The following is a 13,814-nucleotide window of genomic DNA, read 5'->3' as shown; positions in this document are numbered from 1 at the left end:
CCATTCTGCCCAGTAATGAGAAAACATTAAAAAAAAAAAAAAAAAAGTGTGACAAATTACTGCATTTCCCTGCCCTTCTTGCTACTTTCAGCATGATTGTATTAATTTATCACCAAATGGGGAGGAAGGTGTTTTTCTCCAGACGTTGTGATGCCTCAGGGTCCTTGTAAGAGTGATGGAAGTCTTTGGTACCACACCTGCATGTACAGTGAGGGTGCAGTAAATCTAGTGACACGCATGCATGCAAGACTGCTACAGGTCAAAAAAGAAGATACTGCATCGGAGATTTTCCTGATCTTCACCCATTTATTTTGTATTTCAAAAACACAAACATCAATTGCCTGAGCAAAAAATATATTTTCCCCAAAACAATGCTACAGTCCATTTTCTCAAATGGTGTTTAAGGCATGGCACAAGTTGCTTTGTAGTTCACATTGCTCAATATTAATGATCCAAGGCAGCGTGCTAAACAACTCTACCCAGTGAATTACTGGAACAGTTACTGTACTGTTGCAGACCATCAGGAATGATCAGTAAGGTCCATTTGAGATGGACTGTGGATGTATTAGGAGTTTCTGAAAAAAAAAAAAAAAAGAGGATGACTGCATGTAATTACTCTTCCTAGCTTATGCTAAGGAGGAAAAAAAAAGTCATAACCAAATATTCCTTCCAGGCTTCCCTCCTTCAGCTGAAATTACCCACATATATTGTGGTTGAAGCTGACAAACTGTTATGTGGGTGAGATACAAATCTCTCATTTCCTGAAACTGATGCAAAGAAAGGATGAAAGTTAAGAAGAATAAAAACCTGCACAGAAAGATCTTTAAGAACAACAGACTTGTGAGAGCAAGATTACTCTAATAAAGCTTCCAAAGTTTTCACATTACTAAGGAACTTTGAGAGGAGAAAAAGATCACTCATCGAGATGCTCCCCCGTGTCGCATAACAGATTATCTATCACTTTCTTTCTCACTTTAATGAAAGCACATCCATGCTTATAGCGTAATTGTACTGAATACCAGGGAGAACTTCAGCTCAGTAACAGAAGTGCACTCTCCATATTTTGTTTTTTTTTACTAACAACCTCAAGTTGGTGGGGTTTGTTCTTAAGAAATATCACATGACAACAGGTTTTCCTGTGATAACACAACAACAGAGTTTTATTTTCATTTATTGAGTATTTTCCTTTCCACTAGTCAGAAAAGAAAATCTAGGAAAAAAAACCCAGCAATGACTAAAACTATCTTGATCTCTCTCCAATTAGCCTAGGCATTTGAGATGGTCTGACAACACTGTAGCTAAGCTCTTTGTAGCAGCAGTGACAAAATTTATATCAGCAATTAAACAGTGCTCACCAAAAGCATTTTTGAAACGCCAAAGACTTTTAAACTAACAGGCCTCCTAAGAGAACAATGATTTCTCACCCTGCATATCTTAGTGGCTGCAGCAGTCTATGTCAGCTGTCCCTTGGCATGTCAGTCCAACAACCTCTTTTGGAAACCTTTATCCAAGAAATGTGTTAGCCAATGCTGTCAGAAGCAGAAATCTGAAGTTAAGCAACAAAAATTCATCAAAATCACAGAGCTTGCTTTCAGGGGTAATGGGAATCCATGCATCTGATACAAAGGAGGCAGGAATGCCACTATTTAAACCAAGTCAAATTTCAGTTTAGATATCAAGGCCTAAAAAAAGGTGACAAATACAAATGAATGTGCTTAATGGCAGAGACTACAGGACAAAAGTGAGAGAAGGAAGAGCTGATGTGGTTCAGCAACACATAGTCCCAACAAAACTGGGCAATTTTTGGATACAGTTTATTGCATAAATAACGGCAACCTCCCCAGTTTGATGCAACAATGTTTACGATTTTGGGAAAGGTAATGCTTTCAAAAAATTCCAATGTTTTGAATCTTTATTACTAACCTGAGATATGAATAAATTTAATTTACAATTCATATTATATATTACACTAAAATATTAGCCAATGCCTTTTATTCAACTTTTAAATATTATTACACTTGGCTAAGAAAAATTATTTCATTGAATTTGTGAATTTTGTCTTTACTTAAAATCAGATCTCTCCCAAATAAAAGAGGATGGAGTTCAATCCAGGAGTAACAATCTTTGGCATCTCACTACATCTCCTCACCGCTTCCCTCTCCATAAGAAGCTGAAGCTAATGGGCTTTGCACTACATTCCATATATTGACAAATACAAATTATATTTAATAACCCTGTAGTTTTGGCTTTGAAAACAATTTAGTCATACATGATACTGAGAGATTCCCAGGGTATATGAGATGTTTCTGTGCAGGAAGGCAAGAATTTAGAAATGGTTGCTAAGAAGCTCTGTAAAGAGCTGCTCAAGATCATTGATTTCTTGCTAATCAACACTTGGTAGAACCACTTTGTGCAAGACAAAGAAGAAGTAGAAATAATATCCTTCGTAAGCAGAACATACTGGCAACACAGTCTTTCATCCCTAATCTCAGTTTAGATTATTTGCTACGCCCTGAAGATGCTGCCATTTCTCTGTTTCTGTGCTTATTAATTTGGTATGGCTTGGAAGAATATTGACATATACTTGGTAAAACAGTAGTCTCACCACATGAAAAGGCACACCTGACAGCTGTATTTTTTATTCTTTTTGAAATATTATTGCCTTAAATCTGCTATTTCACCTGGATAGAAAAATTTACAGCCCACTTAGCAAGCATGCTGAAGAGGTGTGCCAGTCAATTCATAATGGTATATAGCTTGAAGTGTTGCTGTTATACCTTAAGGCTGCTAACAGAAGGTGAAAGAGAAGGTCAGGCTCATTTCAAAAGTGCCACTTCCAATTAAAAAAAAAAAAAAAAAAGAGATTTTGGGCTAGATTCCAGGTTGACAAGAATGATCACAGGTAGCGAACTCGAGAGGAACATGAAGCCAAGAAGTTACTCTGCTTCTTAGTGAAGAAAGGAAAAGAAATGAAATAGTGCCACATGTGTATATAATGGGCTGCATAACAAGAAATAAAATAAGGATTAATGACAACTCCCTGGCTTTTTTACTGAAATTGGACCATACGTCTTATTTTCCCTACCTGCTTTTTGTCATAATCCTTGTTTCTCTTACAGCCCAAAGAATAAACCTGTTGTCAGCAGTGAGCATACCAACAGCAGTGACAAAATTTTCTGTAGTGGGAAAATTAGTTTCCACCTGAAGAGTGACATGACAGAATGCAGAGAGGTCAATGTCTATGATGTCCTAGTCAGAGATTAAGGCCTCTATAGCTGGAGAGCTTTGTGCAGTGAGGATTCAGTAATAGCCGATCACAAGTAAGCAGCAGAGAGAATATAACGAACAGCAGTGACAGCAAGGAATTACAGTGGGGTCTGAGACAGAAACAAAGTCAAGTGAGTCTCATTTACTTTTTCTTAAGTCTTTGTAGAAGTTTTGCTTTCTGTTTTTCCATACATAATACCAATGTTATAAGTGGCTTTTTTTGCCAATCTTCAGAAGGTTTGGGTCGTCTTCTGGCATTAAGCTTGCATGACAAAGCACATGCCTCAGGAACCTGTCTAAGCTCTGTTAAACCATGGAAGAAAGGAAGGATTGTGGGCTCTTTTAACACCACCCACCTTTACTCTGAAATGAATAGAACACTTGTTTCCTGTGATCCTAAGTGAACTCCTTAAATAAAGTAATTTAAAAGGCAATACTAGACTTAACTATGAACTGAACAAACATCTCTTATTTGATTTCAAGATGTAGAGAAATTGCCATTAGTATAGACAGCTAATGTCATTAATGGAAAAAAAAAAGACTCCAATTTGTTCTTAAAAGGCCTTTCAATGAAAATAACATTTCATATTACTACTCAGTTCTGTTTTTCTCATCAAGCAACTTATGTGCGATCACAACTAAAATATAACCTAGAGAAACAGGGATAATTGTTTCCTAAATCATTAAGCAAAGAAATTTACATCTACTTTACTTTTACAGAGAAATCCAATGAGAAGGTGACTTTATTGTTAGAGAAGGTTTCTCCTATTTTATGGTTTAAGAAATAAACTCCCCATCTATGTTTGGGAATTTCTTTTTGTTAAGTATAGAAAACTGTGACTTCATCCACATCTACTAAAATGATACATCTGGTATTACTACCCAATTACAGTAGTTTTGCTACTAGTAGCTTTTAGATAAGTTGTATAGTTTTATTCAAAAATTAAAGACCACCCCATAAATGCCCATATCTGTTACTTCAGAAGGAGTTCAAGAAAATACACGCTCGAGGAACTAAATGAAGGACTAAAGAAGTATACTGTAAAAGGAAATTTCAAAATCGCGTTCACTGAAGTCTGAACATTTCCCCCCTCCACTGTTTTGTAAACCTTATCCTCTGAGGAAGACTGAGGCAGTCAGTTTTATTCTATGAGAATCCCGTGCACTGCCAAAAAAAGAATGATACTTATACCCTCAACACGTATTTTCTGTGGAAACATACAGTGTAGCATGCTGCAGAACTAGAAACTACTCCCTTGTAAGAGCTGTGACACCTCAGTAGAGATGTGTCTGTGCCCCGTGCTTCACGTAACAGGAAAGGCAAAACTCCCAAGTATTAAAGGAATCACACAGGTAACGACTGGAGTTTCAACTCCACTTTGTGTATCTGTAAGTGACAACAATAACGAGCCTAAAGAAAGATTTTTTTTTTAACGTTTTTGAAGAACTTCACTAACTAGGTTTTTATTGTCTAGCGTGAACAATCTATTGGAAGTAGAGTGAAGCTCAATGCTGTCTCTCCATGGGGCACCTGAGTAACTGACTACTTCTATATCTTTCTCATTGTCTGCTTCTTTGAGGTTTCCTTCCACAGGTTCCAAACCCGTGGTGGTGTGCAGTGCTTTCAGTGTTTCAGATGTTGTAAATCTTTGCATCCTATGACAATTCCGCAGGTATGTCTTGGTTATTTACACGTAAAACACTGTCCATCATCAGCGTAATCTTCAGAACTATAATATAAGATATTTCAGAGAATAAAAGGTTCCCTGATGAGGCACTTAAAGGAATAAGCACTCTAAAAATAGCATCCCAAGAAGTGCAGGAGATCTGTTCTGAGGGACAGAACAAGCAGCAGGCAACAGCTTAAGCACTGCAATTGAAAAGAGATTATGAAAGGCATTACCTGGAGAAATTTAAAAGTCTTGCAGAAAAACAATTAGATTACTGTAAAAGAATATGTGCATGTGCAATATACAGGGCAGAAGTCAGCACACAGGGAGACAATGTATGGTGAAAGAACATGTCAAAACTTTCTCCTGCAAGCTGCAAAAAGTGTTGATGAGCTTAGTTTAGATGGGATGAATTCTGACTAACCTGAGGAACCCAAGATGATACTGTTGTTAGAGACTCTTGGATGGAGAAAACCAACCCCAACAAAACACCCAAGAATACTGACATTTCTTGACACACAGAGAAATAGTAGAGTATTCCTGACTGTGACATAGGCAAGAACATGATTTAGGTTTCCAGTTAGTCTTACTTTTTAATAGTAATGAACATACTGGAGTCCTGAAAAACTACCAAGAAAATGACAGAGTCAAAATTTTTTCTGTTACTTAATTGGACTGAGTGCTTTCCAGAAAGAAAGCCAACTCAATATAGTTGTGTGCTCATGTTTGCAAAATAAATGGACAAAAAAAATATAACCCTTACCTCAAGTTTGAGTTCAGTGTCAAGCTCAATGCTATTAATATAAAGGCACAGTTACCAGAAAAACATTCTTCTGTTTTTCTTTCCCATTTATGAGAGCAAGTTGGGAGAGCTGTTTCTAGCATGGTGATCTTGCTGATAGACCTCAGTCACATTTGTTTTTAGTAGCATTCTAGTTAACCTGATAACGTATTTTAAAATGTTTGGTATGGTCAACAACAGTCAAGGATCACAGGGTGAGAATAACAAACTCTGCAGAAGGCTCACAATGCTCCCTTAAACTCTGAACTGAATAACAGCCACAGGTAAGAACTGGTATATGGCAAGATAGTGTAGGCTGTCCAGATTTAAAGGCAATGAGATGAAAGAATAAAAATAATTAGAAAGATATTTCTAATTTTTTGTAAAGCAAAGCGGTCCTGTGCACCACAAAATGAGTTCTGGAAAGAGTAAATTTATTTCCTTGTCTCAGAAAAGCCCAGTGAACATAAACCTGAAAATAAGTGTATGGTTCTACTTTTCTTTGGCTTTTAAAAATTGTATCAAACCCTTCCATTACACAAACAGAAGCAGATCTGAAGAGACCTTTACCATGCTCTGTGCTGGTAATGAACGCTCATAGAAATAGACAAAAGATATCTAAGAGCAGGCAGAAGCATGTATATAAAGGAAATCAGCCAAATGACATTAGTTCTTTGGTCTGGAGGAGGAGAAAGATCTTTTACAGGAAATTTCTGTAGTACAGAAAAGTCTGACAGGAACATTGAACCAGTCAGTGGTACAGAGTTAAAAGTACAAACCTGAGATCCAGAAATCACACAAGGAATACAAAGGAAAGAGTTAAAAAAAGACTTTATATAGTGTCTGTATGTGCACACATGTGTGTTGGTAAACAAAGCATCAAAAGAGAAAGGTGAGCTGCAGTATGACCCATTCATATCCAGACATGCTACTTTTGTTTCTGCACTTTGAATACCTGCAAGCGTGGTGTGTAGGAACTGTTAATTCAGGAACAGAGACGATGACTGCTTTGCGGGGTAAAATTAGCTTCCTTTGTCACTTTTAATCTAGATGTAGCCTAGTACAGGAATCCCAACAAAAGGTCATAATAAATTCAAATTATCTGATGACTGTAGTGTTTAACTAGAAGAGTAAGTGAAATTACAGTCTTACTAGGCATGAGTGCTGCATCTTTCAGTACCTGAATCTTAGCTTGTTAATGTTCCTGTAACTTTTTCACACTAATACAGTTTGCTTTATGAACTCAGGAATATTTTCAATACTGGTTTACATCATTTATGCAAATACTCATTTGAGTAAGCAATTACATGCACAGAGTATTTTCTTTGAGGAATCTGAAACAGAAACAAAAAGCAATGGAAAAGACCAAGTCTAGGAAGAGGTGGAGAACTGCCTGCTGCCAGCACAGGTCATTTGAAGAAGTTCATAAATCAGTAGCCATTGTCATTGCTATTTAGCGTGTGTACTGATCCAACGTGTGTCTGTCAATATTTAGTGTCTGTACTGATACAGTCTTTCTCCGTAACATCATAGTCAGCATTCCCCAAATTTTAAGTTGTTAATGGGAAAATAAGGAGATAAATACACTTTGAAAGTCAATCCACCTAAAATAAAACCCACAGCAGCTCAAATAACTTGAGGAAACTATCAAGACTGTAATTCTCAACCTTTGTTTGGTAATAACATTAAATATATCAAAATAGGCGTGCTTTAACATTCACTCATATTACTTGATTCAGTCCTGTATAGTTTTCTCACAACACACAGAGGCACAGTATAAGATTAACTTTGAAGAAATAAGTATAAAAATGTAAGCCTGATGTTTGCTTGCATCAAGGCCTCTCTACACATAGGTGGCTGTGTGGAAGTACAGCGTAAAGCACATGCAGATTACATCTGAATGTTAAGACTTACACTTTTCATTATAAATTACTTCCTTTAATAGACTGAGCAGTTTACAGTATTTATAGTGTTGACAGCGTACCCATGAGTACAGCTTCCAGGTGCCACCACATAATGTGAAACTTTCTCAAGCAAACGTATTTCCTCTTGTTACTCAAACCATACTCTGCATTAATCTCTCAGCTAATTAACAAAAGGCAACAGTTTTGTATATTATGCATCATGCACTTTATTTCTAATATAGTGCATTAATCATTTATATTTTAAGTGATGGGCACTTCAACCACTTGCAATGCAGCTGTAAGTAACTTCCATTACCTGATCTTGTGATTTCTTTTTCTTCTTCTTCTTCCCCCAGCATCCTGAACTCTCTGCGTCTTTTCCATTGGCATCACCACAGAGTAATCCATCAAGTTCGTCTGTTCCCATCTGCTGTCCCTGAGATGTTTCTGCAGCTAGCCTGTATGAGAGGTTCCTCAAAATGCACACACAGTTTTCAACGGTCTGAAATGTGTGACAAAAAAAAAAAGAACAGAAAACAAAACCAGAAAAAAAGTTAAAATCCTTCCCTTGCTCACTCTGTATACAAAGCAGAAGAAATACCATCGATCTTTCCACATACATTTTCACACCACAATCCTTGTCTGCTCATTTCTGAGTGCTCCTCAGGTAACCATAGCTTAAGAGATTTAGAAATTTTTATGGAAAGAAATCAGCAGCCCGGACAATATTTTTTGCACAAGTTTTTTTCTTGTCATTCTGAAATTCATGCCAAAGCCCCATGTGAAACTGAAGCCATGACAAAAAGTAATCAACAGAATCTGAACACACACAGAATGTCAGCAAACTCCACCTCAGTGAACAGAAAATACTACAAATAGAAAATGGCACCAGGTTGTAGGTTTTTTTGTTGGTTTTGTTTGTTTTGGGTTTTTTTTGTTTTTTTTTTTTAAACAGAAATAAAGGTTATTTCTGGCATCAATTCCATGTAAATTACCAGAAAAATGGAAGCTGAGTTCTGTTTCAGAAATACTTGTAGCATGAACAGATGATGTTTCTCAAGTCCCAGAAGTAAGACCAGAAATCTCACAAGTCTTGTTGTTTTTACTGCTTCTAGTAGGGCTGCAAATAACTTGTAGGTAGCCTTTCCCTTCCATCCATTTGTCCCCCTAGTAGGTTGTGCCTTCTGTGGAAGATTGTGGCAGGAATCCAGAAATGGAATGAGACTCAGCCAAGGAAAAAGATGGCACTGGTAATCAAGATAATTCTGCAAGTCTAAAAGAAGCTCACTTTAGACTCGCTTGAAGTTTACTCATTTAGTTGCTTTAATTTGGTTTGACTACTCTTAATGGGAAGGATATGTGCTTAATTTTCTGGAGCCAGGGAAAGCATGGTTAGAAAACCCAGTCGGTATCTATCTATATCTATTTCAGCTCTTCCCAATGCTGGATGGAGATAAAAAAAGCAATAGTCACTATCTCTGTTGCTCCATTAACCCAGAATGGAACGACTGTGAGGCTTTCGGCTCAATTATACTCTGCCACGTTCAGCAGTGAGGCAAACAGATGGGGCTTCATTTACTTTTATATACAGTAAGAGCTTATGCCAGCTATGCATTTGGCACATGGTTTTTGAGATGATATTAAGTTCCAGAGATTATATTGAACACTGAACTCAGACTTATCTAGACAGGATTTTTAATCTAGTTTTTTAAAAATATAAATGGAATTTCACATTACACTTGTACTAATTTGAATTCTCCACCCAAATACGTAAACACATGTAGAAATACATATGTAGAAAATGTGAAACTTCAGTGTACCTTCCATACCTCAAAGCTTTGCAAATCTCATAGTGATTGTAAAATGTTTGCTACTTCTTTTGCTTCTCTTTAACATTTCCACATTTGATTTTTATTCACTCTTGCTAATATTTACTTCTGTACATCCATAATATGCTGAAGCTTTGCATTTGGTGATTAGGGTTCTGAATTTCAATTCTCCTTTTTATGAATAACAGTTTTCACACTTAAAATTCTCATTATGTCAAAAACAAATTAGCTAAGTCCACCTCAAGGACATTACCTCAAACTAAAAATTGATAAGAAAACTCCCAAGCCTCAAATGCAACCAACACCTTCTTCACTAAAATGATCTGGTACAAGCCAAGAAAGCTGGTTCTAGTCATGCAGCTGGACAGACTTCACTCCTCCTTGACTTCTAGCTTTGATCTTTCATAGGTCCTTGTATTACTCATTCCTATAGATACTTTTCAGTTTCATTGTAAGAGGACTAAATACGAGTTCAGTAGTCTTAATAGATCAACTGAAAATTATTAACAGTAACTTTGCCCAGTAACTGTGTCTAAGTCACTCACTTGTAACATTTCAACGTGAAGTATCACAGTTTGTTCTTATTAGACATTTATAAGAAACACTGCTGCTAAGATCATAGAATAGTTAGGGTTGGAAGGGACCTTCAAAGGTCATCTAGTCCAACCCCCCTGCAAGGAACAAGGACACCTGCACCTTGATAAGGTTGCTCAGAGCCTTGTCCAACCAGGCCCTGAATGTTTCCAGGGATGGGGCCTCCACCACCTCCCTTGGCAACCTGTTCCAATGTTCCCCCACCCTCACTGTAAAAAGTTTCTTCCTTATGTCCAGTCCGAATCTACCGCCATCTATTTTACAACCACACCAGGCCCTGCTAAAGAGTTTCTCCTCACCTTTCCTATAAGCCCCCTTTAGGTACTGGAAGGCTGCTATAAGGTCTCCCTGGAGCCTCCTCTTCTCCAGGCTGAACAGCCCCAACTCTCTCAGCCTGTCCTCACAGGAAAGGTGCTCCAGCCCTCTCATCATCTTTGTGGCTCTCCTCTGGACTCACTCCAACAGGTCCATGTCCTTCTTATGTTGTGGGCTCCAGAACTGGACACAGTACTCCAGGTGGGGGTCTCACAACAGCAGAGCAGAGGGGCAGAATCACCCACCTCAACCTGCTGGCCACACTTCTTTTGATGCTTGTAATGCTGCTAAGATTCACACACTCTTAATCTCACCAACATAAGGAATGACTCTAACAACAACTCTGCATGCACTTGGTAGTCCTCCATCCTTTTTCAGAGCCTGCAAGAGTGGGGATCTGTTTTCCAGTATTTCAGTTTTCAGTCAGTAACAGTATTACAGATTATATAACAGGGCAATCTGTCATGGCATTCGGAAAACAATATTTTAAAATAAAGTTCCATTTTTGGTTATAATAGCACCACTTTTAAAACTAGATTAAAAACACATTGAGCCAGCTATTTAAATATTTAATTTAATTAAAATTACATTAACAATAACAGGCAAAACAGAGAGCTTACTGTGCTTCTTAAAATTTAGCCTTTTTAAGACTAAAACAATCTTGAAATCAGGTGGATCACCTACAAAGAAACTGCTGAAGAAGCATCCATTGAGCTGTGAGATGAGGCATAAACTGCCTTCCTCCCTCCTTCCTCCTCCATTCACCTCCCATTCTGCTCCAGTGAACCCCCTCTAACTTCTCCTTTCTGTTAGGCAAGCCAAATCAGGGAGCTTTGAAACAGTCCCTGGTTCAGCTCTTCTGGAGCTAATGAAGCTAAAACCAGCCCCGTGTTTGAGGGCTGCACCGCAGGAGGTGGCAGGCTGCAGAGGGCAGCTAAGTTTGCTCTGAACCCTACTGAAGCATGGTGCCTACCTTGTGGGTGGGCCTCCTCCTCATCACTCTGATAAACTTCTGTTAATGGAAAACTGATCAGAGACTAATGAGTTGTGGGGTTTTTAAGGATTTTTTTTTTTTTTCTTTCAAAACACAAAAAGATGCAGCTATCCCAACACCACATGCTACAAACCTCTCATCATTCCTCTCTCCCTCCTCTGAAAGCATGGGCAAGTTTCACCTATTTGGTTCACAATAATGACCAGAAAGTTCTGGAGGTTATCCCTCTCCAACCTATAAACCACAGAGGTCCATGGACAACTATCTGTGAGGGATCATTTGGAAATACAAACCCAGTGGGCTTTAAAAGTGTGCTGGGTAAAAGGCAATTATTAGGGCTTTGCAAATGGACCGAGGTTGCCCTAGAGCAGCAACTGTAATTACTTTAGCTCCACATACTGATAGTAGAAGACATTTGAAACTAGCATTTATCTTCTTCTCTGGAATACTTTAACGGATTACAAATCTTCAATTGTAAAAGCTTGAAGTCTTCTTAATCAGGCAGTGCCTTTTCCATTTGGAGAAGCATGTTCATATCCTAATACCTCAGAGAAGTAAAGTTGACATAAAAATACATCTTAAAACAGTTGTTATTGAAAGCATTCATTGATCCTCTTCCAAGAAAAAAGAATATTCCTAGTACTGCAAAACTGCCTTTTAATTGTCCAATTTTTCATTTGTTTGTTTGCCTTGTACGCTTACCCCACTGTTATTATTTCTGTCTCACACTGGGTACTCAAAATCAATTCTATCATAAACCTGACAGAGTACTGTAAGAAAATTTACATGGCATATGACATATTTGCTCTTCTTAAGCCAGTGTTGTATTTTCTTCTTTAACAGTTTCAGTGAGAGGATGGTATACTTACCTGTGCACACTACACAGGTAGACACAAATCCAACACTTAGCACACAAAAATACACAAGAGAAAGGAAATTAAAAAAAAAAAGGGCTCAATTATGCCTTGCTAAGGCATCCCTCACAACACACTTTTTAAAAAAAAACCTGTCACTTTGTAGTCCTGATGTACCCTGAATACCTGAATTTCTTGCTCCTGAAAAGACAAAGATGACAAACCTTACTATCAATTTCACTGCTCCCCAGAGCAGACTGGATCACGTACAGCAATGCATCTGTCAGGCCATCACACTCCCTCATTCTTCTGCGGGCCTCCTCTCCAGCAGAGCTGACATTCCTGCAAGGCAACAGCAAGGGTCACTACCTCCCCTCCTGAAACCTTCTCACAATTAACATACAGATAAAACACTTGTTTTCTTTTCTCCTTTCATCAGTTGAGAGCTGTGAATAATGAAGACAGCTGTGAATGAGCTTAGGAAATGTAACACAGAGGGGAACAAATGGAAGTCATCAGGTTCTCCACAAGAAGAGGCTGAGAGGCCAAGCAGCATGCGCCCACCTGAGCTGGGAGGCTCACCACCTACTACAATTTGTTGAAGGGCTGATAATTTTTCTTTCCTTTTTTTTAACAGTAGGTTTTGTATTTGTGAGAAAGCATTTTAAAAATGTGCATGTGTACATATAAATCAGACTTTGAAAACTCTAAAGGTTTTGCTAAAGAAATCTTCTAGGATTTGAAGAGCCCAGCAGTTAGGGCTCTTAACCTGAGAGAAAAATATTATCAAAGCATAACATAAAACACTTAGTATTTTTTGATTGGCATTTTAAACAAATGTTTCCTCTTCTTTCTCATTTTGAGAGAATATTAATGCCTCAATCTTTTCTTTATGTAGTTATCCACAAGTTGTTCTACATTGCAGAATTTAAAATCTCAGCTTATTATAATAATTGTGTTCCTCAGACCAGGCCAGAGGGCCTTCTGAACATATTTATAAACACACAATTAAAACAAAATTTACTGGATAACATAAAGTGTCATAAAGTTCAAAATATTGATAGATAAAGAAACAAATATGTATGAATGGGCATATATAAATAGAATCTATACTTGCTAACCTCAAGCCTCCCTGAGAAAAAAATGCTTTCAGATTTGCACAGCAGTTTTGGTTTGGAAATGACTGAATTAGCAATCTCAGGAATGGGGTAAAACTCTTCGCAGTCTCCTTCGGTAGGGGAAGACAACCCTCTGCTGAGGTGGTTCATCTGTAGCTCCTCTCTCCCCACTCCTATAGTTTATACAAAGGAAGAACAGAAAAGAGCACACAGCCCTAAGTACTTAATGCCAATGTATGGAGATGGAAGGGAGGCCGCTGGCTCTTTGATTTGAAAAGGTGGCAATGGATTTTCTTCCTCTTATGCCATTTTCAATTTCCTTTGCATTAAAGATGGAAGAAGGATGAGAATACTGGGAGAGGCAATGGATTTTACATGGAGGAAGGTGAGAGGACTTAAGGATAGGTTTCCTTTGAATTTTTTCTTTGTTCTACCTACATCATCCTGTTCTGCCTCCCTATCATCTAAAAAAAAGCATTTCCATTCCC

At 37.9% G+C, this 13,814-nt stretch overlaps 1 protein-coding gene across 9 annotated transcripts in view; it reads right to left on the bottom strand.

Moving 5' to 3' along the window:
* Positions 1-13,814, bottom strand: part of CTNND2 (catenin delta 2) — a 676,745-nt gene that overhangs the window by 90,435 nt on the left and 572,496 nt on the right. For all 9 annotated transcript variants that reach the window (XM_086740367.1, XM_086740369.1, XM_086740370.1 and 6 more), the window contains 2 exons: positions 12,433-12,550; positions 7,939-8,124 (listed from right to left, as the gene is read on the bottom strand). In XM_086740367.1, coding sequence (XP_086596493.1) covers positions 7,939-8,124; positions 12,433-12,550 — 304 coding nt within the window. The remainder of the gene's footprint in view (positions 1-7,938; positions 8,125-12,432; positions 12,551-13,814) is intronic.

Source organism: Chlamydotis macqueenii, chromosome 2, assembly GCF_036417535.1.
Source record: "Chlamydotis macqueenii isolate bChlMac1 chromosome 2, bChlMac1.mat, whole genome shotgun sequence".
NCBI classification, from domain to species: domain Eukaryota; kingdom Metazoa; phylum Chordata; class Aves; order Otidiformes; family Otididae; genus Chlamydotis; species Chlamydotis macqueenii.
Note: the sequence above shows the minus strand (reverse complement) of the source record. Positions and strands in the feature narration are given on the sequence as shown.